General features: G+C 49.9%; 1 protein-coding gene across 7 annotated transcripts in view; it reads right to left on the minus strand.

Annotated features, from left to right (window-relative positions):
• The window catches only part of SMARCAL1 (SWI/SNF related, matrix associated, actin dependent regulator of chromatin, subfamily a like 1), a 59,983-nt gene extending 39,903 nt beyond the window's left edge, over positions 1 to 20,080 (minus strand). For 4 of the 7 annotated variants that reach the window (XM_066280949.1, XM_066280950.1, XM_066280948.1 and 1 more), the window contains exons 1-8: positions 19,878 to 20,080; positions 17,443 to 18,323; positions 16,287 to 16,337; positions 14,914 to 15,120; positions 12,911 to 12,961; positions 7,219 to 7,405; positions 3,608 to 3,758; positions 1,772 to 1,930 (exon numbers count right to left, since the gene is read on the minus strand). In XM_066280949.1, the coding sequence (XP_066137046.1) occupies positions 1,772 to 1,930; positions 3,608 to 3,758; positions 7,219 to 7,405; positions 12,911 to 12,961; positions 14,914 to 15,120; positions 16,287 to 16,337; positions 17,443 to 18,265 (1,629 nt within the window). In that variant the 5' untranslated portion in view covers positions 18,266 to 18,323; positions 19,878 to 20,080. Of the gene's footprint in view, positions 1 to 1,771; positions 1,931 to 3,607; positions 3,759 to 7,218; positions 7,406 to 12,910; positions 12,962 to 14,913; positions 15,121 to 16,286; positions 16,338 to 17,442; positions 18,324 to 18,703; positions 18,741 to 19,309; positions 19,756 to 19,877 lie in introns of those variants that run through there. The other 3 variants (XM_066280945.1, XM_066280946.1, XM_066280947.1) reach the window with 3 other exon arrangements.
• Positions 20,081 to 23,163: the final 3,083 nt, after the last annotated feature.

Raw genomic sequence — 23,163 nt, forward strand, 5'->3', positions numbered from 1 at the left:
CCTCGTAGTGCACAGTGCTGTGCGGGGCGCAGAGCTGGTACTCAGCTCTGAGTTAGGTGAACACATGGATGAGCGCATGCCCCCATGCCGGGAAACCCAGGGCACCAGTCTGTACTGCCATCTTGTTGACCTGGGCCACTCCGAGGCACTGCTTCCCTCAGCCTCCGAACAAGTCTTTCCTCTCTCTCCTTTAGGATAAGATATGTACTTCAATTCTGGGCATCAAGGTTCAAGAAGCCACAGTCACTGAAGAATCATATTTATTTTATTTTTAATTTGTTTATTGGTCTTAGTGAGAGAAGAAGAGAGAGAGAGAGATAGGAACACAGATCTGTTCCTATATGTGCCCTGACCAGGGATCGAACCAGCAACTTCTGCACTTCAGAACAACGTTCCAACCAACTGAGATATCCGGCCAGGGCAAGAGAATTCTATTTCTAAGAGAAGGAAAACACCACTGGCTTTTACAATTCACACATTTGAATAAAGAAGAACCTTTCAGGCCATCTGGCAGCACTGGGTTTCGCTGCTTTGACACAAGGATAAGGCGGGTAAACTTCCCTTGGATATCATGCACCACAGGCTTCACCCCCAAATGCTTGTTAGTGGCCCCTGAACTGGGGGTGAGAAGGGGACGAATGTGGCAGGCACAGCAGAAACGGTACGCCTTTCCTGATTCCTACCTGTGAGCCACATCACATAGTGGGTACCGACAGGTGGCTGGGACCAAGTCTCTCTAGAGACTGAGCGATGTGCCATCACATCTGGGAGCAGGACTTGAGTAAAGCCCTCTTTTATAAAAATTATTAGATTAAAAAGGGCTTTTTCTGAGACAGGAGAGTGTCCTTCCATTGGCTGGAAGAAAACACTAACTGTGTGAACAGCACGCCTGAGCCATTCTGGTAAGACACCAGGCGCAGGCACACGCTGCAGTGCCTGGAGCCCCGGGGGTCAGAGCCCACATGCAGGCCTCCACACACGACCTCACATCGGGGAGACGGGCTAGCAACCCCCAGCGCAGACCGAGTAAATCACATTTTTCACAAAGTTCTCCCAGAGACCTGGCCGGATAGCTGGGTTGGTTAGTGCAGGGGTAGTCAACCTTTTTCTGCCTACCGCCCACTTTTGTATCTCTGTTAGTAGTAAAATTTTCTAACCACCCACCGGTTCCACAGTAATGGTGATTTATAAAGTAGGGAAGTAACTTTACCTTATAAAATTTATATAGCAGAGTTATAGCAAGTTAAAGCATATAATAATAATTACTTACCAAGTACTTTATGTCGGATTTTTGCTAAGTTTGGCAGAATAAATCTTTATAAAACAACTTATTATAGTTAAATCTATCTTTTCATTTATACTTTGGTTGCTCCACTACCGCCCACCATGAAAGCTGGAACGCCCACTAGTGGGCAGTAGGGACCAGGTTGACTAACACTGGGTTAGAGCACCGTCACAAAGTGCAGAGGTAATCCTGAGTCAGGGTACACACCGGAACGCTCGATGTTTCTGCCTCTCTGTCTCTCTTTCCCTGCCTCTCTCTAAAGTTATATAAAGATGAAAAGCTCCTCTGGATATTCCGGTATGTAGCCAGGGCCGAGAACCACTAATTGAGGGAAGGAAATCCCAGTCACCACATGATGCAGACCAGGATTTCTGTCCTCTTACAGAGCGCTGGGGGCATCGTGAGCACAGACACGGAGTCTGGGGGACTCCTGAGGAGACAGTGTGCACCGAGATAAATACTTAAAGACTTTGCCAAGCCACTTACAATGATCACAACTTTAAAAGGCGTTTTTATCTGTTTTTCCATCTTGCTCAGAAGGTCAAAACTGACAATGTTGACCAGGCCGGTAGTCAGGCAGTCCTTGCTGGTCTCCACAACGCTGATGTGCGCTGGGTTCAGGGACGGCAGCCACCGAAGGAAGGCCTGGAGATGAGAGGAAAGAACAAGCCCGAAACGACAACCTGACCCGGCAGCTACGACCTGTGACCCCAGCCAGCCCGTCACCTGCGCTCTCAGTGCGGGCCAATGTCAGCGCTCCCTAAAGACCAGCTCGGCCTGTCCCTCCACGTCCTCCCACATTTGCCATCACCGTGTCCCCACAAGCAGCGCCGTCTCCACCTTCCTCCTGGCCCACCCTCTCCCCTCACTTCCACTAACAGAACACTTCCTCCACCAGCAAGTGCAGTCCTAGCAGTTCCTCTGTGGATTTCACTTCTGTGACCTCTAACGAGATGGCAAGTTTCTGCAGAGAAAGAATACACCTCTTCTGAGAGGGCTTTTATACAGGAATTTTTAGCAGGGCTTGGTACGCTGAAGGTGCTAATGCAGATGTTTTCTATAAAGCATCTGCTCCCTCCAGGACAGCCAGTGCCTAGGGTCACAGAAGGCCACCAGGGGCCTCCATGTCAGCGTCTGGTGCTCTCCCGGTGTGCCTGGGCTGGCACTACTCTGATACTGGCAATGCCAGCTCTTTCTCCAGTCCCCTCGGACCCACTGACCCTCTCCTAGAATTCCTGAAGGTTCTGTGGGAATCTAACACACACACATAAACATGTGTTGAATTATTCGTTTCTAGAGGTCCTGGCAGGACTGTGGTCACAAGGACAGGAGAAGAAAGCAGTGCTGTTTCAATGGACAACGCTCAAGTTGTCTTCTCTCCAGTTGGAAGGGCCCGCCCGGCTGGGCGGGGCGGCTGCAGGCAGAGCTGCTCTTCCCCACCAGCCGCTCGGGGCTCAGGGAGCAGCCATGGTGGCGGAGCTGATGGCCGCCACCTGGAGCACAACGCTAAGAAAGGCTCCAGACGATGAAGCAGGCTTCCTTCTTCATTAAGTTTCCTGACCTGGTTTTATCCACTTCACAGAACCATCTGATCCCTGGGTTTATGGGAGACACAGCTCCAGGCTGGCTGATAATAAAGCCGACTTCACCTCAGACTCGTCAGCCGTAAAGGTACTGGTAGACAGTGAACACCTGCCCTCAGCGCCTTCCACGAGTGCGACACCCCAGCCAGGCGGCCCGGCGATGCGGCCCCGAGCCAGGTGGCCAGGCGACGCAGCCTCGAGCCAGGCGGCCACGCAATGCGGCCCCGAGCCAGGAGGTCAGGCGATGCGGCCCCGAGCCAGGCGGCCAGGCGATGCGGCCCCGAGCCAGGCGGCCAGGCGACGCAGCCTCGAGACTGGCCTGTCCCACAGCAGGGGGAGGGGAGCTCACCTTCCCTCGGAGTAAACGGGTTAACATCTATTCTGTCTGCCGCAGATGGCGACAGTGGGATTATGGGAACTAGTATGTAAAACATTGTGAAAATTAAGTGTGTGAGATGAAAGGTGCTATAACAGCTGCTAACGGTGCGGGAGGTCCTCAGGCAGTGTCTGCCCACAGCACGAGGCCTCGGGGCTCGGGGTCGCCCGGGCCTCCCTCCCTGCGGGCACAGGGGGTTCCACCTGGATACCCGCCCACCCAGGCTCAGGCCGTCTCACCTCCATTCCTCTTCTGCTGACGGGGATCGTAGAAGGTCCCAGGCCCCATCCCCAAGCTGTGATTTGGTTCCTCTAACCCTGAGCAAGACCTGCTTTGTTCAAATCGCAGCCCAAGAGAACTGACCTGCTCCCAGGTGAAACGCACAGACGACGGCACCACCACCAGGAGCGGCCACTCCTTCCGGTAGAAGGCCGCCACGCAGATGGCCTGGAGCGTCTTCCCCAGGCCCATGTCATCGGCAAGGAGCAGGCGGCCTCCCTTTGCGATGGCGAAACTGAAAGCAGACAAGGACAGCGACAAGACACATTTCCCAGGGGCACGGGCTTACCCGCCAGCACGCGGCCAGGCAGCGACACGCATGCTCGGTGTGGGCTGCCGCGCCAGCCCGCACGGGCCCTGCCCAGGAGAGGAGACCTGCTCCCCAAAGCGGGAGACAGTCAGGGGACAGAATAATAATAATTTAGAAAACAGTCAAAATCGAGAAAATGTGAAATGGTGGTCAAAAGGAAGGGAGAAGTTCCATAAGATAAGCAGATCACAGGAGCGGGGAGGAAGTCAGCAATCACAGCGCCTCAGCCCTGCACGCGTGCCCTGGCAGGCTGTGAAAGAACAGGGACAGTCTCTAACGAAGGGCAGGGCGGGGAGGGCCACCAGCTCACCTCACATGACAGACCTGCCTGGGAGGGAGGAGAGAAGTTAGGGACTTAGGGACCAAGACCAGAGAGACATTGTGTGCTAGAAACAAAGGGAAGGAGCCAGCTGAGACAGAACAGCTGCAGAGCGCTGGGGCCAGCCAGGGAGGTGCTCAGGGACCAGCAGCCTCCAGGGCCCCCAACCCCCAGAGCAACAACTCTGCTAATACTTGGTAAATAAGGGTGTAGTCCAGTTCCTTGGAGCCGCACCGGCCTGGGGTGGAGTCTCCATTCTACCACTCAGTGCCAGTTATCTAACCTCCTCGTGCCTCAGCCAAGCATAGGCATAACAGGACCTACCCCAGAGACTGTTTCAAGGATTAATAAAGTTAATAAGTAAAGCACTTAAAACAGTGCTTGATAACATCATAACGGCCAGGGGAATGTCCCCTAGTAGCTATTATTCAACAAAAAAGAGGAAAATAATGAAGACACAAACAGTCTGAATGACTAGCTCGAGTCACCGATGACTCGGTGAGGAGCTGAAAGGACCCTGACCCAGACGTCTGCTCTCCTGCTCTGACTCCATTCTTCATTCATCCGATTCCTGAAAGACTCATCATTTGCTCAGAAATCTGATAATAAGCCCAATGACTAGCTCCTTTTTCGGTCTTTCACACCCCTAAAGACAGAATGTAACCTCTTCTAATTAGCAACTGGTATGGCCCACAAGAATTCTAGGCTTCAGGTGGCCTTTCTGAATTGCCTGGAAATAGTGTTTGTACCCTTCAAAACCAGTGTTTGATGAGGGCGGAAGAGGGAGCAGCAGGTCTGTGGGAGGCAGGAGGCCCGCACCCCTGGGCTCAGCAGCGCATGGAGACCACGGGCATCACGACAGGGCCCTTCCTTGTCCTCCCAGCAGACACAACAGCCCACCGGGTGAGGGGGGATCCCTTTGGGCACCCCCAGGCTGTGGCCACCACATTCCTCCAGTGGAGAGGCAGGGAGCCCGGGGGGGTGCCACGTCCCCTCTCTGCACGGGCCCCACCTCCTCCTGGCACATCTACATCAGTTAAATCACCTGGACCGCTTCTGGGATCAACCCACAACACAGACGGAGGGAGGGCAAGCGTGAAAAGGTTTATTTTTTACTCCACTTTCTGGTTTACAGAACTGGTGGCCAGGGCAGACAGGGAACACCAGCTCAGCAAACCCTCCTCAGCGCAACATATATAACGTCCCCAGGTTTTGTCCACCTGGTCGTTCTCCAAGCAGAGTCGACCCTGAATCTCACAGTCTTTCCTTTCTCCCTGCCTTGGGGTAGCCCAGCTAAGGAGTCGAAGTGGCCAAAACTGTGAACCAAGCAAAGAAATGCTGGGTGAGCAGAGGAACAGTCACATGCTGACCGTCCTCGATGGGGCCGTCTGGCACAATAGAGAGAACGCTGCACTCCTCATCGGAACCGGGGACCTACGCCTCCCCATGTGAGCTGAGTGACTTTAGGCAGGTGCTATCTTTCTGAGCCTCGACTCCCTTGTCTCTTGAGACCACTGTGTCATTAGAGAAAGCCGGTACGTATCTAAGAGATCTTGCTCCATAAGTTTAAGGGAGTTTTCAACAGAATTCTTACATACAAAAACAAAACAAAAATACATGAACTTCATAGCCCTCTTCCCTCAACACCAAATCGCTCCTCTTCAGAGGATGAAAGTTAAAAGCTGAGTTTAAGTGAGTTTCATATTAAAAAAAAAGAAAGTGCTGAAGAGCGTCTGAGTACCACGAGCACTTTCAGGGCCTAGAGAAAAGGTGGGAGCTGCGGCTGGCTCTGCTCTGGTGCACAGTGGGAGCCTGGCACACAGCGCCCCCCAGAGGTGAGGCAGTCGCCACGCACCACAGGGGCCCAAGAACCTGGGCTGGAGCCATGAACTTCATGCTGCAGGCAGAGTGGTCAACATTAACGAGGAAAAGCACAAAAGATAAAACCACCCTGAGTCGGGGTAAAACAAGGCCCAAAGGACCTCACGACAGATGAGGGACTGACATGGCAAAGTGTGCTACCTCAGAGGGACAGAAGCTGAAGGACAGGAAGACGAGGGGGTGGGCATGCAGTGAGGTGTGGCTGTGCCGAAACCACACCACAGCAAAACCCTGTCTGAGACAGCAGCCCAGCTTTCACTGGAACATCTGGGCAGCTGCATGGGGCGGGCTGCCTGCACTTGCCAGTCAGCGACGATCCAGTCCCTTCCTTCGCACGGGGTCCCCAACCACAGTGCCCGGGCAGGCCTAGCTAAGACCCCCCCCCCCCAACCTTCCATATTTCCCCTGCAAGGCAAGTTCAAACCAGTCAGTTTGCTTCTCCTAAGAAACTCTGGGGAAAAGGACAAGTCAGGGTCTTATCTTTTTTCTTTGTAAAATAAGTGCCCAGGGCTTTCCTCTGGAAAACTATCACCTCCCACTGTTCAGTCCAAGTAATTCATGTGGGGCGGGTCCTGCTCTCCCAGGCCAGGGGGGCTCTCTCCAGCCTCTCGGGGACTCCCAGCTCCCTGGCCACAGTGACTGACGCTCCCTGTCAGCACCGGCTTCCTTGCATTTCAGCATCCGAGCCCCAGGACACAGGCACTTCCGCTGGGTTGCTGAGCTGACGGATGCCAGCCAGGAGCCCCTGGCAACCCCAGATGCCACACTTGAGGAGCATCCAGCTGAGAATAAAGCAAACTGAGAGGAGCGCAGGCTGAGAGAGGAACAGAGTCCTGACGAGAGCTCTCGCGACCCTGGTTCTCTGTCACACGCACTGAGAAATCTCTCCACCTAGCTCGCGTTGGGTCTCTGCACAGCTGCAATGCAGAGCCCTGATAACTCCTGGAATCTGGCCTCAGTGATTATAATCAGGCTGTGGTAGCAGCACACCTGGCTGCTTAATGTCTATATGCTTCCAGACGTCTGTGAAAGATGAGCATTCATAAAGGAGCATCTGAGCCCTCTATGAATGGTGCTGAGTGACAGAATGAGGAGGGGGAGGGAGAGAGGGAGAGGGAGAGGGGGGGAGAGAGAGAGAGAGAGAGAGAGAGAGCACACGCGCACAGAGGAATATCAAGGACCTACTTGACTCCAGCTCTCTGGAAGGGCAGCAGATTAGACACGAGCTTGGGGTCCACTCCGGAGAGATCTGCCTCGGGGACCTCTGCCGTGGGCCGAAGAGACGTCTTCTGCAGCTGAGACGCGAAAGCCAGGGTCAGGGTCTTGGGCAGAGGAGTCAGCTGAACTTGCGGAAGGCAGCGCACCCTTTCAACTGGACAGAACAGAGGCACAGGCATTGGCGTGTCATGTCCAAGAGATCCAGGGAAAGAGAAGGAGCTTTGAGACACAATGTTCCATGCTGACACTCTGCGGCACGCCATCTTCTCAAAAAAGTAACTGGAGAGAAAGTTGGGGCTGACAGATGCATGCTAGAGAACAAGTTCCCCTCTCTAGTCCTTCATTTCTGGAAATAAGAGGGCAGCCGGCACTGCACAACTGATTGTCTATAGCAGTGATTTGCAACCACCGTCTGTGGACTGGTCCCCATAAATTCCGTGCCGGTCCGTGAAAGAGTTAACCATCCTGATGAGATATGAAGATTATAGACCCAATGATCTTAGTTGAATTCACTTATGCTCAAGGTGATTTCTGCCTTAGTGGTCCCTGAAATAATCTATTTTCACTGGCCCCCAAGTGTAAAGGAGTTGAAAACCACTGGTATATACTTATACAAACATTGGAAAGAACTATAAAGCATTTTTGTAACTGATCTTTTCTTAACTAAAGTAATTTAAAGACTATCTTAGTATTCCCATTCAAAAAAATAAGAACTCATATTCTTAAAATAAAATGAAATCGGCCCAGAAAAACCATGACTTAGGATGAAAAAATCGTGTCCTGTTTCCATTCTCTTTATGTTTTGTTTTGGTTTCAATGTTTGAGGACTCAGAGAGCATCAAGTCACTGCTGTGGACAGGCGAGGGAGCCCTGCCCAGAGCCTCTGCAATGCACAGGGAGGCTGTGAGGTGTTTCCGAGCAAGCCTGGTAGGATGGCAGTGATCATGACAAGCAAGAGCAAGGGCAGAGTCCACGCAGTGGCCACCCGATGATAGCAATGCATGTGGCCCTGCGCACTCTGACCCTCCCCCCAAGAGGACACTCTCCCCTCCAGAGGTGAGTTTGCACCAGTGAGCTCAGTGGTGAGGCAGCTAGAAAACCCATTAGTCTGGAGGTCACCTGCTAGCCCCTACTCAGTCTATAAGGCAGGTGCTGGCAAGCGAAGGCCTGTGGGCCAAATCGGCCCGTTTTTACCAAGTTTTCCTGGAACACAGTTGTGCCGATTTGTTTATGGGCTGTTATGGCTGCTTTCGTGCTACACTTGTGGAGTCTTTGGGACAAAGTCTAAAATATTTACTATATAGTTCTTTACAAAGAATGTTTAACATCTCAGTCATTACTAAAAGTGACCATGACTCTGACTCTTTCCATCAAAGCGTAGCTTTAGGGGTCTTTACTTTCCTTCCAAGTGTGAGGTTCCAACTTCTATTTAATGGATGGGGAAATCTCTTCTTCTCGTCAGTAGCCAATTAGGAAAAATAAATTATCTGAGATCTGCCTGGAAATGAAAGCCAATTAATTTCACTGATCCTGCACTTCGAAAGAATTTGGACCTCACATGATTTTAAAATAAAGAGGGGGAAAAAAAAACCCTTCTTCAATAGAAACCGAAAAATAAACCAGAGATACAGCCTGACCAGGCAGTGGCGCAGTGGATAGAGCATCGGACTGGGACACAGAGGACCCAGGTTCGAAAACCCAAGGTCCCTGGCTTGAGTGCAGCCTCATCTGGCTAGAGTGTGGGCTCACCAGCTTGAGCTCAGGGTCGCTGGCTCGAGCATGGATCATAAACATGACCCCATGGTCACTGGTTTAAGCCTAGGGGTCCCTGGCTTGAGCAAGGGGTCACTAGGCTATAGCCCCTGGTCAAGGCACATATAAGAAAGCAGTCACTTAACAACTACGGTGCCACAATGAAGAATTGATGCTTCTCATCTCTCCCTTCCTATCTGTCTATCCCTATCTGTCCCTCTCTCTAGCTTTCTCACTGTCTCTGTCACCAAACAAAACAAAACAAGACAGAAATACAAATAAAAATACAGTGGGGGGGGGCAGGGGAACACAAGTTAGAAAATTACAGAGTTAGAGAAGATGACAGACCTAGAGATCGCTGATGGTACAATGACCATTACACTGCTTATCATAACCTGCTGTCTACAGGGTTGTAGCTTTCTATGTGTTCTTCCCCTTTAGCACTGTCCTTTGAAAAACCAAATCAGAAGAGTGACAACTGCCCTGGCCAGCTGGCTCAGTGGCAGAGCAGCAGCACGACAGGTAGAAGCCCCAGATTTGATTCCTAGTCAGGGCACACAGGAGAAGCGACCATCTGCTTCTCACCCTCCTATTCCTTACCCTCCTCTCCTCTCCCACAGCCATGGCTCAATGGTTCCAGCAAGTTGACCCCAGGCACTGAGGATGGCTCCATGGCCTCACCTGGGGCACTGAAATAGCTCAGTTGCTGAGCAATAGAGCAGCGGCCCCAGATGGGCAAAGCTTTGCCCTATAGATAGGGGACTTGCTGGGTGGATCCCGATCAATCAGGGAGTCTCTCTGCCTCCCTGACTCTTATTTAATAAAAAAGAAGAAGAAGAGTGACAATTGTTTATGGATCCTCAGTTAACTCTTTATTTTTTGCTTTTTCATGGGCCCCTTGGGAGAGTCATAGTAACCTGCCAAGGGGCTAACTGTTCTCAGGATTCCATAAAGAGAAACTGGGTCTATTTCATTTCCACTCAATATTTTTTGAAATTCTAAAGTTGTTAGTTCTCTATTCCATATGGTCATATTTTTTCTTACTATCTCCACAGGTATTACAAAAGTCTTTTGCCACAACCACCGATTGGCTACCATCGCAGATACTGATGTGAATTTGGAGAACTGAGCCACCTGCTGCTACCTTAAATTGTTCTGTATTTTCAATACATCTAAATCCATTTCTGTCCTTCACTAAGTATATGTACCAGTTATTTCTGGAAACAGCTGGCAAGCGCAGATCACCGGGATAAGAAATTAGGTGAGGCTGACAGCGTTAGTATAAGAGACTGTCCATATCGATGCAGAAATGCGCTTTATGCCTCCAAATTAAATCTGAGCATGCTGATTTCTGCACATGTCAGGAGACTGGGCACCCTGTGTGCTTTCAGAAGTCATTTTCATTTTAATCCTAGTGATCTTCAGAACTCAGATACCTGACGAAAACTAAGGCACAGCTTATAATCCGGCTGGTGTGGAATGCAGGGCTCTGTAAGCACAACGCACTCCCCGCCGCTCCAGAGGAATACACCAGCCTCCACGCGGCCTCCTACCATCTCCCGTCTCCGAACCCCGATGCTGCCGGTGCAGCCAGCTGGGTGTGTTTCTGAGAAAGCCTCCGTTCCCTGTCAACAACGGTGGCTGTTGTCCTCTGCCAGTGCTGGGAGATGACAGGAATGTGCTGTCTGGCTTCATGACTCATCGGAGTCGTTCCTGTGAAACCGCTTTGGCAGACCACTACTGTGCCACCCAGCAGAGAGATATAAATGTTTTCAAATAGCAGCTGACAAGACAAGATCATTGAGGGGGATGCAGAATCCTTCTGGACTGTGACAGTCAGGGGAAAACAAAAGGCCTTATTTCCCATCTCACTTAGAAAAGAGAGAGGAGAGCTCTTAGATTCGCCTAATCTGGAGGAAAAAACCATCACCACGCTATCGACAAGCATTCATATACTCAGAAGGTCTCTCTGTCATTTTTAATTAGTTTCACAAGCACATGTGCACTATCTCAGGGTCAGTAATCTAATTTCACCGGCGAGGAACCAGCCCCGGGGATGAGGAGAGGTGCAGATTTCCCGGCCCACTGTCTGCCGATGGTGGAGCTGGAGCCCACCCGGGACCTCAGTGCCCTGCAGTGCCCTGTCTCCGTGGCCTTAGTTCACGGTCTGGCTTCCACGTGTCCAAATGGTCATGCTACAAACCCAAGATCGCAATTTTAGTCTGAGTCTGAGTATATACGACCCGCAATGCTCCCAATAAGGAAAATAATGGTTTTCTTTCTCTGGGTCTAAGCTTTTTCCAATCGAGGAAATGAGGAGACTCCGTCTTCGCTCCCACAGACATTGTAATGACAAGACAGCATGTAAAAAAGCAATCTGAACTCTGAATCTAAGTTCTTAATATCAGATCCATGGGATTATTAACAAACGCAAATTTTATGTTGCCATTATATGCCTTTTTCTGGATGAAGAATTGTTGCTTCCATCAGATATTCCAAAGAGCACACAGTCCACTAAAGCTCGGGACCCACTATATTTATATAATGCTACGGGAGCCACAGTCATGGTTTTCAACATTCATCTGCCAGTGCTGTACATATCGTGCTCTTGGTTCTTCCGTGAAAGTCAACAATTTATAGCTAACATATTTACATGTCTTTCTGGGGCTAAACAACAAAGAGGCGAAAGGGAAATACTTGTTCCCATTGCCCATCAAAAATTCAGCTTTGGCCAAAGAGTTCACTCGGAATCACAAGTTCCAAATAGCAGCAGCCATGCAGTCTCAGACCCTCTCTGCTTCAGCCAGCACTTCCTGACACTGAGCATCTCGTCAGAGTCAAACTTAACCTCGAGCCTGCAGTAAGCCTTGCTTCAAGGAGTCAAAAGCGCTTCCCTTATGTTTAATTTCTGGTAGTAGTGCAGCTGGATTATTTTATTTCTTTATGAAAACACAAGTTTTATTTTTTATGAGAAGGATAAACAGGATCCAGAATACTGAATTATCTATCTGATGTCCACATAAGGAGGAGACAGGAAAACCAAACACAGCATTCGCCCTTCCTTAAAGCCTCAGCCTGGTGAACAAGGTGACCCATGTCTCAGAGCTCCCCTGGCAGGACCATGACTCTCCTGGCCTGACTGGTGAAACACGCTGGCAGGGGGGCCCGGCAAGTCATGAGGGGGTCGAGCAGGAGAAAGAGGCATGTCAGCTGCTTAGCCACGGCAGAACTGTGACAGCTGGGAAGATGGATGACAGACTGACATTCAGGACAGGCTGACCTAAGTCCATGTCCCCTTTCTTAGGCATATTAGAATTTACTGCCCCCCCCCGAGCAGGGCAGGGAAGAAAAGCAGGAAGTTCACACTGGCTTCTCCTTCTCGTGGTTATATCTGAACACATATCCCTCCCCTTCCTCCGTTTCCAAAGCGCTCATCAAATGCTTAGGCGCCTGGCCCAGGCTTCTGCCCCTGGTAGAACTCAGCCCATTCTGAAGCCTGGTACCACTGAGACTCTCCAGCCTTCACTGATCATCTGGTTCTAGAAGTAATCTGACAGCCTGTTCTCAGGAGTTTAAAGTAGCTCCCATCTAAGCTAAGCAACCTTAGCTCACCTCCGGTCCCCACGCTCCTATGATGGGCAGGAGGCTACACGGCCTCAGGAATCGGACAAGTGCAGCCTTTGCCTGACAGAGGAAGAGGCCCCTGCTCGCGTGGGCTGCTATAAAACCACCATCTCAGCAGATGGGGACGGGGCTGCCTAGAAACATCACCTTCACTTGTCCTGTACACAGCAAGTGAAGTCACCACAATGGGAGGAGGAGAACCTCTTAAAATACATTCAAGCTAAGGCATATAATTAAAGCTTAACAACAGCACGATATAAAACAAGCAAGGTGGGCATCTCACTTAGTTTATTGTGCTCTTCCAAGAGAAAGTTCCACTTCCTGGTCTTGACATCTGCAACGAGAAAAACAAATCGGCCAACGTGACACTGCACCCTTCCGCTGCGTCCTCACACACACTTGTTCCCTGGGGGCACAAACCTCCACCAAGGTGAGAATGATGGGGGGTCCTGTGCCAGGGTCCCAGAAATTGAGAGTATCCGCCTGCGAGCCTTTCAGAGAGCTCAGGGAGGAAAGACAAGCAGTCACGGTGATGACACTGGGTTGGACCGGGGCTGATGAACTGCCCTGGGGATACATGACTGGGGATGGCCCAGCACGTCAGAAAGGCCCTGAATTTCCAAGACAGGGGATAACTATAGCTTATATGCATTCGGTGCTTATCTTGAGCCAGGCACAAAGCCGAGAGATTCACATGCACCATCTCCTCTGCTCCTCACTATACTCTAAGCTGGGCGTTATTTTTAGCTCTATCCTATGCATGGGAAACAAGCTGCACATGGTCAGAGGGGTCGAACCCCAGTTCTGCCACTTCCCAGCGTGTGACCAAGTCAGGGAGAAAGCATCATGGACGCAGGGAGTCAGAATCGGAAAGAGACGGGCAGTCTAGGTGTACTCTGCCCAAGCCCAAGAGCTGGCGACTACTCCTACCGTGGGGCAGTGCGGGAGACCCTTCCTGACGACAGCTAGGTCCTGGCCATCGCTGAGCAGCAAGGGAAGTATGTGCACAGGAGCTGTGGCAAAAATCCAGCTGTGCTGGCTGCACGTCTGAGTGTGCGCAGGACTGCGTGGCAACAGTTTAGCTCTTCACATTCCCAAAACAGCAGATTTGGTGAGAAGTGCGATTTCAGAGGTCACACTTTTCAGAAGACACAGGCCATCTGTACTTGCCTGGTAAAGGTCACTGCAAGCTGAAGTCAAGTATCTTAAGCAGGCAGAAGAGCCCAAGAACCCTGGCCCTTGTGTGAGCAGCTCATCCCACGACTCGGGCTGAACTCTCATCTCATCTGAACTCTGCTCACCAGCCTGCTCTGCTCTCGCCAGTTAAAACCCTACCCATCCAAGGGCTGGAACTGGAGCAGCCAGCACACACACACACACACACACACACACACACACACACACACCCGGAAGGAGCGCCGGGTCCTGATGAAAGCTCACTGAGCAAGTGACCCTGCAGCGACTTCTCTCGTGACACTGCCTGGCCGTGACGTCTCCAGGGTAAGAGGTTTTAAGAGCTTGCTTTCTACTTGCCTAGGGAAAGGCTAACACATTTCAAGAATGGAAATATTACTCCATAAAAGCCACATCACTTTGTACAAAAGGCCCAAATTAAGAATAAAACCAAGGAGTGTAGAATTCTAAAAATGACTTCTGCCCCTTATCCTGACGGGGCAGCTTGTGAAGAGCGTCACAAAATATAAAGAATTGCTTGGCTTTGGCCAGTGGCTGTCAATCCTGGCTAAGTATCAGCCGGCCCTGGGGATTTCTTTCAAACACCAGCACCAGGTCCCCTGCAGAGCGCCGGCCTCAGTGTCTCCGGAAGGGAAGCAGGCGTCAGCACTCCTGTCCCACCAACCCCTTCATGTGCTTCTGACACAGGCTCACACTAACAAACTACTGTCTTAGTCCACGGAAAGGCAGGGGTTTTCATGGAAACCATCGTTTCTTCAAGCTCTTCTATCAACAAAACATAAACAGCTAGGTTTAAATGGCTGAAGCAAAATGTATCTGCTCCCTCCAAAAACACTGACCAGATGACTAGGGAAAATTTTGGGGTCTTCTCTTTGGGGGCACCTTTGAGGACAAAACAGGCCCATTATGTGTTCACTTTCTGGAACAATTTCGGCATCGCCTTTCTACAATAGGAGCAGATCAGGAAGGCTCTACCCAGGAAGCTGTTTTTGAGTGTTCATACGGAAGGAATCACCCCCTACTCTGAGATCACGGGATCTACTATCTGGATTTACTATGCATCCTGGGATTCAGGCAGAGGTCATTACTTGCCGTAATTTCTGGAATCCATCTGTTTGAACAATGCCACCAGCTCTTGCGAGTAGCCGATGTCCACCTCGAAGCGGGCCCGGGAGATGAGCACGCACTGCCCTTTCACAAACGCAAGAGACGGGGCCGAAGGCAGGCCGGTCTGGGCCGGGCCGCTGGCCTTCTCCAGAGGCTGCAGGGTGACCGAGCGGAGGCGCTGGGCTGCTTTCACTGCCAAGGAAGAGAACAACAAACGTAGCGAGATGGATGACTTCCATTCGGCCCTTGGACGCTCCGGCAGGCCGAGGAGGAGGGCGGGGACAAGGTCACAGGGAATTACATGTGGCTGGCAGGCAAGAAAAGGTACTGTCGGACTGGGAAGCTTCACAAGTGTGCTTTAATCGAGGCCTTGGACATCTCCATGTTTATTAAACAGTCATGCATTCACTGGCTGCTTCCCGTGCGGGCCCTGACCAGGGGTCAACCCCACAAACTTATTGTTTTGGGATGATGCTCTAACCAACTGACCTAACTGGCAAGGGCCAAATTCTTTTAAAAATTATTGTTTTGGATGTCAAAGGGGTCCAATAATGGGCACCCATATTTTCATCACTCAAATAACTGTTAACATTCACCAAGAAAATAAAAGTGCTATGCTGGAACACTAAGTGAAAAATGCAAGATAAAAATTACATTACATACATAAAATTTTGTTTATTCTGATGCAAAGAAAAAAGGCTATAAGGAGCAAAACCTTGGAATAGGGGCAGTCAGCAAAATCTCAGAGGCGATGCATGCACGCAGGGGCCCCCACAGTAACCTGACCAGCCTCCCCAGACCTGGCCTTGGCCGGAGTCTGCCTGGCAATGCCCCTCCCGGCACTCTCAGCTTAACTAGCTGCACAAGGAGTGGTCCGGGCACTTGAGCTGTTTGCTGAGCTGTAACCCTTCCTGGGAGCAGGGGCTGGCCTAGCTGCCTGCCACGGCTGGAGCCAAGAACCCAGTGGCAACAAGCACCCTGAAGTCAGATTGTCTGGGTTTGAATCTCTGTTGCACAGTTTATTGGCTGTGTGACCCTATGTTAGTTACATACCCTCTCTGAGCTTCAGTTTTCCCATCTCTAAAACGGTTGTTATAAGGCATCAAACAGTTAGCATATGTAAGAGGCTTAGAACAGCCTGGAACATAGCAGGCTCCGTTTAATACTAGCTTTTGTTAATATTACCAGTGACTGTCACACAAGGAGCTACCTCACCAGGTCAGCCATAGAAAGAAGGAAAAGAGCGCTGGACGGTGCCCAGAAAGCCATCTGAACCATAAGCCAGACCCCACCTGCTACTTGAGAAACTTTCCAATCCCAGTATCTCCTGCGTGAGCGGTGACGACACACCTACTTACTCAGGGCACTGTAGTCTGTCATGCTGAAGTTCCACATCTTAGTGTCAGGATCTGTAACGAAACACAAATACCCGGTCTGTCCACAGTGAGGTTGATGACTACTGTTACAATTTGTACTTGGACATTCAATAAAAGCCTGTTTAATGAAAGAATGAATAAATGAATGAATGCTAAGTTCAAAACAGTTGACTGTACGAGCCTCCACTGACTTACAAAATCCTTGTAGAGGACAAACGGCAAATATAAATAAGGATAATGCTTTTTATTCCATATTGAGGAATTCAAGCCAGGCTCTGGAATGTTATGGGCCTCACCGCAGACGGCTGAGGGCAGAAGTGGGCCCCTGCGTGGTCCGGGAAAGCTCAGGTATGAGGAGTGTGCGCTCAGGCACAGAGGAGCTAGCCACAGCACGGCTCTGCCTGCAGACAGAGCATCCTGAGCAAGGCCTTCAAAGCAGCATCTAGTTATCTCAAAACGTCGCTAGAGGCCCTGGCCGGTTGGCTCAGCGGTAGAGCGTCGGCCTGGCGTGCGGGGGACCAGGGTTCGATTACCGGCCAGGGCACACAGGAGAAGCGCCCATTTGCTTCTCCACCCCCCCTCCTCCTTCCTCTCTGTCTCTCTCTTCCCCTCCCGCAGCCAAGGCTCCATTGGAGCAAAGATGGCCTGGGCGCTGGGGATGGCTCCTTGGCCTCTGCCCCAGGAGCTAGAGTGGCTCTGGTCGTGGCAGAGCATCGCCCCCTGGTGGGCAGAGCGTCGCCCCTGGTGGGCATGCAGGGTGGATCCCGGTCGGGCGCATGCGGGAGTCTGTCTGACTGTCTCTCCCCGTTTCCAGCTTCAGAAAAATACCAAAAATAAATAAATAAATAAAACGTCGCTAGGCTTAAGTGCTACAGGGCATGCATAGCACCCAGCAGAGGAGCTGGCCTCTCTGTAAACATTCAGCATACGGCCATGCGGCAGCCCCCAATTTTGGCAGCTGTTTGAAGGAACGTCTATGACAAAAGGAAACATGGACTAAAATAGAAAAATTTTAACAACTGGATGGACAGATGTGCCAAGGCATCTCTTCATATTTATGAGAAACTGCTAGATTAAAAGAGACTCTAGAAGTAGAAAAAAAAAATCTGAAGAACTGGATGAAAGGAAGACTCATTACCGAAACACCTGCTGGGCAGATGCTTGAACACGGCGATGAGCTCTGCGTTGTAGCCAACCTTCACCTGGAAACGGTCTCCGTCCCTGACACAGATCCCCTCGTGGGAGCTCACTGCTGTGTGCGGGGAGGACCCCAGTTTTTGTTGGAGTGTTTCTGTCCTGGGCATCACACTTCCTGAGCCACAGTGGACGTCAGAAACGCGCTGGCCCGAGGTGGAAGGTCTGGCTGCCGTGGCCTCTAGGGCAGGGTCCTTGGGAAGCTGTCTCGAGGAAGAAGCTGGTGTCTCCTGAGAACTCTGCGTTTTGGCCACAGGCTCACGAGTTGTGGTAGCCAAGGGTGTCGATTTGGTCCCATGTGAAACCTGAGGATGATCTTGACCTAACTCATAACCCAAGAGCTTGTTGGAAACCTCTGGAGGGCTTTGTGCCAAGGGAGGGGAGATCCCAGTGAGAGGCACCTGACTCGGGGGGCTGTGGTGTGGGCAGGCTGTGGTCATCTCTTCTGGCTTCTTCCAGGTCCCCTCGGCCTGCTCCAGAGGGCCAAGATGAAAACTGTGTGGATTATGAGGTCTTTGGTCACCATGAGATGAACTACCGGCGTTCTGTTGCTTGAAAATGACACCATGGCTCACTGGCTTAAGAGAGTTCCTGGGGAGGCTGTGAGATGGACCCTGCTTAGACGGGGAAGAACGGGCAGCGGTGGACGAGCTCCAGCCTGCGCTCTGCTGCTGTTCTGCTAATAGTTTCTCGGCTCTGCGGGCCAGAGCCTTTTGACGATTCTCTTCAATCTTTTTCCTTTGCTCCTCTGTTAGAGGCAAGGACATTTTAACAGGAAAATGCTCATGCAGGAACGTCAATCTTTAATCAGAGAGGTGGCAAAAGCTGAGAAAGAAAAAAATATATATTGAAATAAACATGAAATATATTTATCACATGCCCACCTTAATTTTAGCAAGCTTTTGTCATAGGAAATGCACAAGGAGCACAACAAAGGATATATTAAAGTTTCTTTTATAATTAAAATACCACACACACACACAGGAATACTAGGTAGCATAAGCTAGAACAATGACCCTGACAAAAAAGCCAAAAGCAAGATCAATCAAAAGCTAAAGAGGTATTTTCCCTCTCATTCCCCAGCCAATCTGAGTTATCAGATCCCAAGGAAATTATGCAGGACCACCTAAATCTAGCAGATAGAGAACTTTTCAAATTAGAAAGGATAATGGATGAGACTGAAATAGACCAAAACAACCACATACCAGGGTGTGACACTTGTTCACACAGGCTCTTTCCAACCTGGAGGAAGGAAAAAAAGCATCAGCCTCAGAGAGACTGCACACTGCATTCACTGCTCGAGTTCAAGCCTCTTATCATTCTTGGAGAATCAATCTGCAGGTGGCCAGATGCAAACCACAGGGCAGTTGGCCTTGGTGCCTGCCTGCCAAAATGCATCACCTCAGAGCAACCCAGTGACTCTTTAGGAAAAATAAGGGGGTGGGGGGAGGGGAATGCATGCTCACTGTACAAATTCAGGTGCTACATAAAGACGCAAAAAGTAAAATGAACCTGTAACCTCACCATCCATCAATAACCACTGTTCATTGTTGAGAGTATAGTTCTAATTTTTTTCTATCCATACCCATTGACACATGCCACATATTTGGGAGGTATGTGTATTTATTACAAAACAGCATCATTACATACATTCCATTTTGTACCTGGGTTATTTTTTTAGATTAATTTACTCAAGTCTCTTTTCAATGCTACTTTTACAATCTTCTACAACCAAGGAGCTGGACACCAATTTCTCTCGTTTGGTTCGAACGCAACAGTCCCCACCCAATGCAATGGCCTGTAATGCTTACAGTGACACAGGGGGCACTCCAGCAGCACTGTCGAGGCCTCTGGGGGTGCAAAGGTTTCTTTCCTGCTGGAATTCCCTTTGGCCTAGACCCCGGAGTACATCTATCCCCAGAGAGGTTCTACCTCCAACCGCCGACAGTTCGGAAGGGGTTAGGAAAGCTTCGTTCCGGGGACGCACCCGAAGCCCTCAGGCTTCCTGGGTAACTTGCCAACACCCCTGCCTAACTCTCCAACTGGGGCGCCCCTGCGCCACCGCCCTCTCCACGTCCAAGGCCTGGGGCGCCAATTGTCTCCACGAGCCAGGGGTGGCAAGGCCATGTGGGTGAAGACCCGCTAGTTAGCCCCAAACCGTAAAGCCATCACACCATATGGCCGCTCTTCCTCTCCAGGGTGGGTCATTCTAAAATTCCTATTTGGCCGGCGCGCCTCACTCCTGCACGTTAGTGAGAAAGAGCCACGCCCCTCGCCCTCCCCTACGATCTCCACTTGGACTCATCCTCCCCCTGGCTGCCCCAGGCTGGCACTTGGTCTCGTCCGCCTCGCCGCCTTCCTCCCAGTCAACCCTCTTACCGGGTAAGAACACGAGCCGCAATTATGGCAGACCCGAGCCCAGGCTCGTCTCCGAAGTCCTCCCGAGCCAGATTACGCTTCCAAGCGGGCGGTTAGGAGGCGGCATTCGAACGCTGCCAGTTCGCCTGCCTTATTGCAGCGCTCGGGCCTAAAAGGAGAAGGATGCTTGGTACATTTCCCAGCGAGCAACATGGGCACAGGCTGGGACTACGCTTCAAAAAGACCGGTGCTGCAGGGTCTTCTGGGATTTGTAGTTTGGGCTGGGAGTTTGGCGAGAATTAGGAGAGACGCAACGTCGTGGGTGAGGCGGAGCTGGAGTGGTGCACCCTGGGAGTTGTAGTCCTCGGTTCCTCCAAAGGTTGAGTCAAACCCCGGAGCATGAAAACCTGGGACGTTGAGGTTTACGAAAACTGGAGTCTCGCTGATGGAACGGTCTCCAGAGGGCTGACAGGGTTGTCTCCAGAGAGAACTATTTGGTAGCTCTTAATAAAAAGTGTCCCCATTCTTCCTAGTATTGATAACCTCGCAATTTAAGCCCCACTCACTGTGCCCATCCACGGGTCAAAGGAGAATTAGCATCATCGTCATTGTCATCATCGTCATCATTGTCGTCACCGTGAGGCATTTTGCTGAGCATGTAATGCGAATTATGTCATTTAATTCTCACCATAACCTTATGGAACACATACTATTCCTATCCCCGTTTTACACATGGGAAAACAAGACAGCTATTCGATAACTTTTTCAAGACCTTGTTAGGCGACCTGAGATTCTGATTCTAAAGTCCTGCTCTTGAGAGAAAATTGATAAACTGACACTAAGAGTCAGTTTACTCCATTTCTGTCCACGAGCATCCTTTCCCTTACACAATCATCTCCATTATACTCAATGGTGGTAAATGTAATATTCTCCTATCGTCAGTATACACTTGAACGTTGCTATTTTGATTTCAAACATGGCTTATCTTAAAGAGGTATATCTCTACTTAAGAAAATGCTATTTCTCTCATTAAAATCCAAGCTCTTAGGCTTTATTTTCTGTGGGAAAAGGTGAGAGCGAGAAAATGTTGGAAAATGGCAAAGACATACTGTTAAAGAAAAGAAAAGCACAGTGATGTACAGTATATAGTGTGATCCATTAAAACATTTTGTACTGGCCCTGGCTGGTTGGCTCAGCCATAGAGCGTCAGACCCGCGTGTGGAATGTGACATCTTAGGACAAGCAGTGCAGGCCACCAGCCATGAAAACTGAGTACATCCAGTACATGGCTGGAGGGGAAAAAAAAGATAACCGTTAGAAATGTAGACCCAACATCCTGCATTCTATGAGTCAGAGACCCTTATCAGAAGTTTATGTTTGAAATTCTCCACTGAGCTATACCCCGCCCCCTGTTGCTGTGCTGCGCGACCTCCCTAGCGAATAGCTAACTGCCACATCTGCTTCTGTATAGTGCTTGCTCAGCCTAGATAGCCACCCTATAAAAAGAAGCCATTTTAGAAGCTCGGGGCTGCAGTGCTCCCTTGCATGGGTTGCCTGCAGTCCCTGCGCAGGTCTGCAATAAAACTTATAAAATTCACTTTGGGTTTGCTGTGGTCTGCCTCCTAGGATGTAACATGGAAGTCCCAGGTTCAATTTCTGGCCAGGGCACACAGGAGAGGCGCCCATCTGCTTCTCTCCCCTCCCCCCTCACCGTCTTCTCTATCTCTCTCTTCCCCTCCTGCAGCCAAGGCTCCATGGGGGCAAAGTTGGCCCGGGCGCTGAGGATGGCTCCATGGACTCCGCCTCAGGCGCTAGAATGGCTCCAATTGCAGAGAGCAACGCCCCAGATGGGCAGAACATCGCTCCCTGGTGGGCACGCCAGGTGGATCCCGGGTCGGGCGCATGCGGGAGTCTGTCTGCTGCACCCTGCTTCTCCCTCAGAAAAAATAAAAATAAATAAATAAATAAACAAACAAATAAATAAATAAATTTGTACCTATAACGGCATATAAACTCATAGAGAAAGGAAATTCAAAAACCCACAAATGTCTTCAGGGCCAGGAGTAAGATGCAATACACTCTACTTTTTAATTGATATTTTCTGAATTCTTTGAATTTTCTTATAATAATCATATAGACCTGGTGTGAATTTTGAATCAGTAAATCTTTTTTTTTCAGTGACAAAGACAATGGCCTGTTGAGTGACATTTAGTATTAGAAAGTGTTCAAATTTCAGTTTTACTCCTTTTATTGGCCACATAAACACAGTAATTCCATTTTCTAATCTGTAAGGTAGAATAGAAAACAATACTATTTAGCTAAATTTCCTTGTGGTGAGAACCAAAACAAGATAATACTGGAGAAGTGCTTAGCACACTGTGAAATCTCAGAACAGACACAAGGGATCCCAGAGACAACTAAAATCCAGTTTTTGTCCCTCCAAAAGGTTACAGTAGTTGGAGAACAAATAGCTAAAATTGTCAGATTTAGCAAATGTCCCAAATATTTGTCCCAAATATTGCATGGCACATGCTTATGCTATAAAAGTACTTCGTTGTGCCTCTGAAATTCAGATTTAACTGGATGTCCTATATTTATCTGACAACCATCAAAACAGTTCACTGCAATTACCAGTACTCAAAACTTAGTTGAACAGCAAACAAATATACACTGATAGATGGATGATTGAGGGTATACAATATGTCCAATTTTAAAGCTAGAAGAGACTTGAGAGCCTATCTGGGTTTTTAGGTGGGCCGATAGAAGCCAGATGAGTTGCTAGTCCGTATAGCACATTTGCGTGTTATAAAAGCTCAGAGAAGTTAGCGGGGCCTGATGTCACAGACCAGCAGAGGCCAGGCTGAAATAGGGAACACCAATACCAATGTCAGCTCTTTCTAGACACCAATTAAATGTACAAATAGTTGTTGCAGGCTTGCCCTGGCTTGATGGTTTATATTTGCATACCAATGCCAGATTTAAGTCCTTCTCCTTGGAGCTGAAATAATAGTAATGTAGACGGGAGGCTTCCCTCTTCCCGTTTCTGATCCCCTGGAGAAGGTTTGACAGGTCTTTGGGGAGGGAGATTTGACAGCCACCTCAAGAGCATGCCATCACTCAGATTAATTACATCGAGAGCACTGTGATAAGAATTGGGAGAGATGCAAGACTTTGGGTGGATAAGGAGGCTGTTCCCTCCTCTGTGCTGTCAGCCCGCGAAGGTATTTGCATATCCAAAGCACAGAGGAGCAATGAGAAGGTTTATAAGCCACGAAATTCACCTTCCTGAGCGGTTCCATTCTGATGG

Source organism: Saccopteryx bilineata, chromosome 5, assembly GCF_036850765.1.
Source record: "Saccopteryx bilineata isolate mSacBil1 chromosome 5, mSacBil1_pri_phased_curated, whole genome shotgun sequence".
Taxonomy (NCBI): Eukaryota; Metazoa; Chordata; class Mammalia; order Chiroptera; family Emballonuridae; genus Saccopteryx; species Saccopteryx bilineata.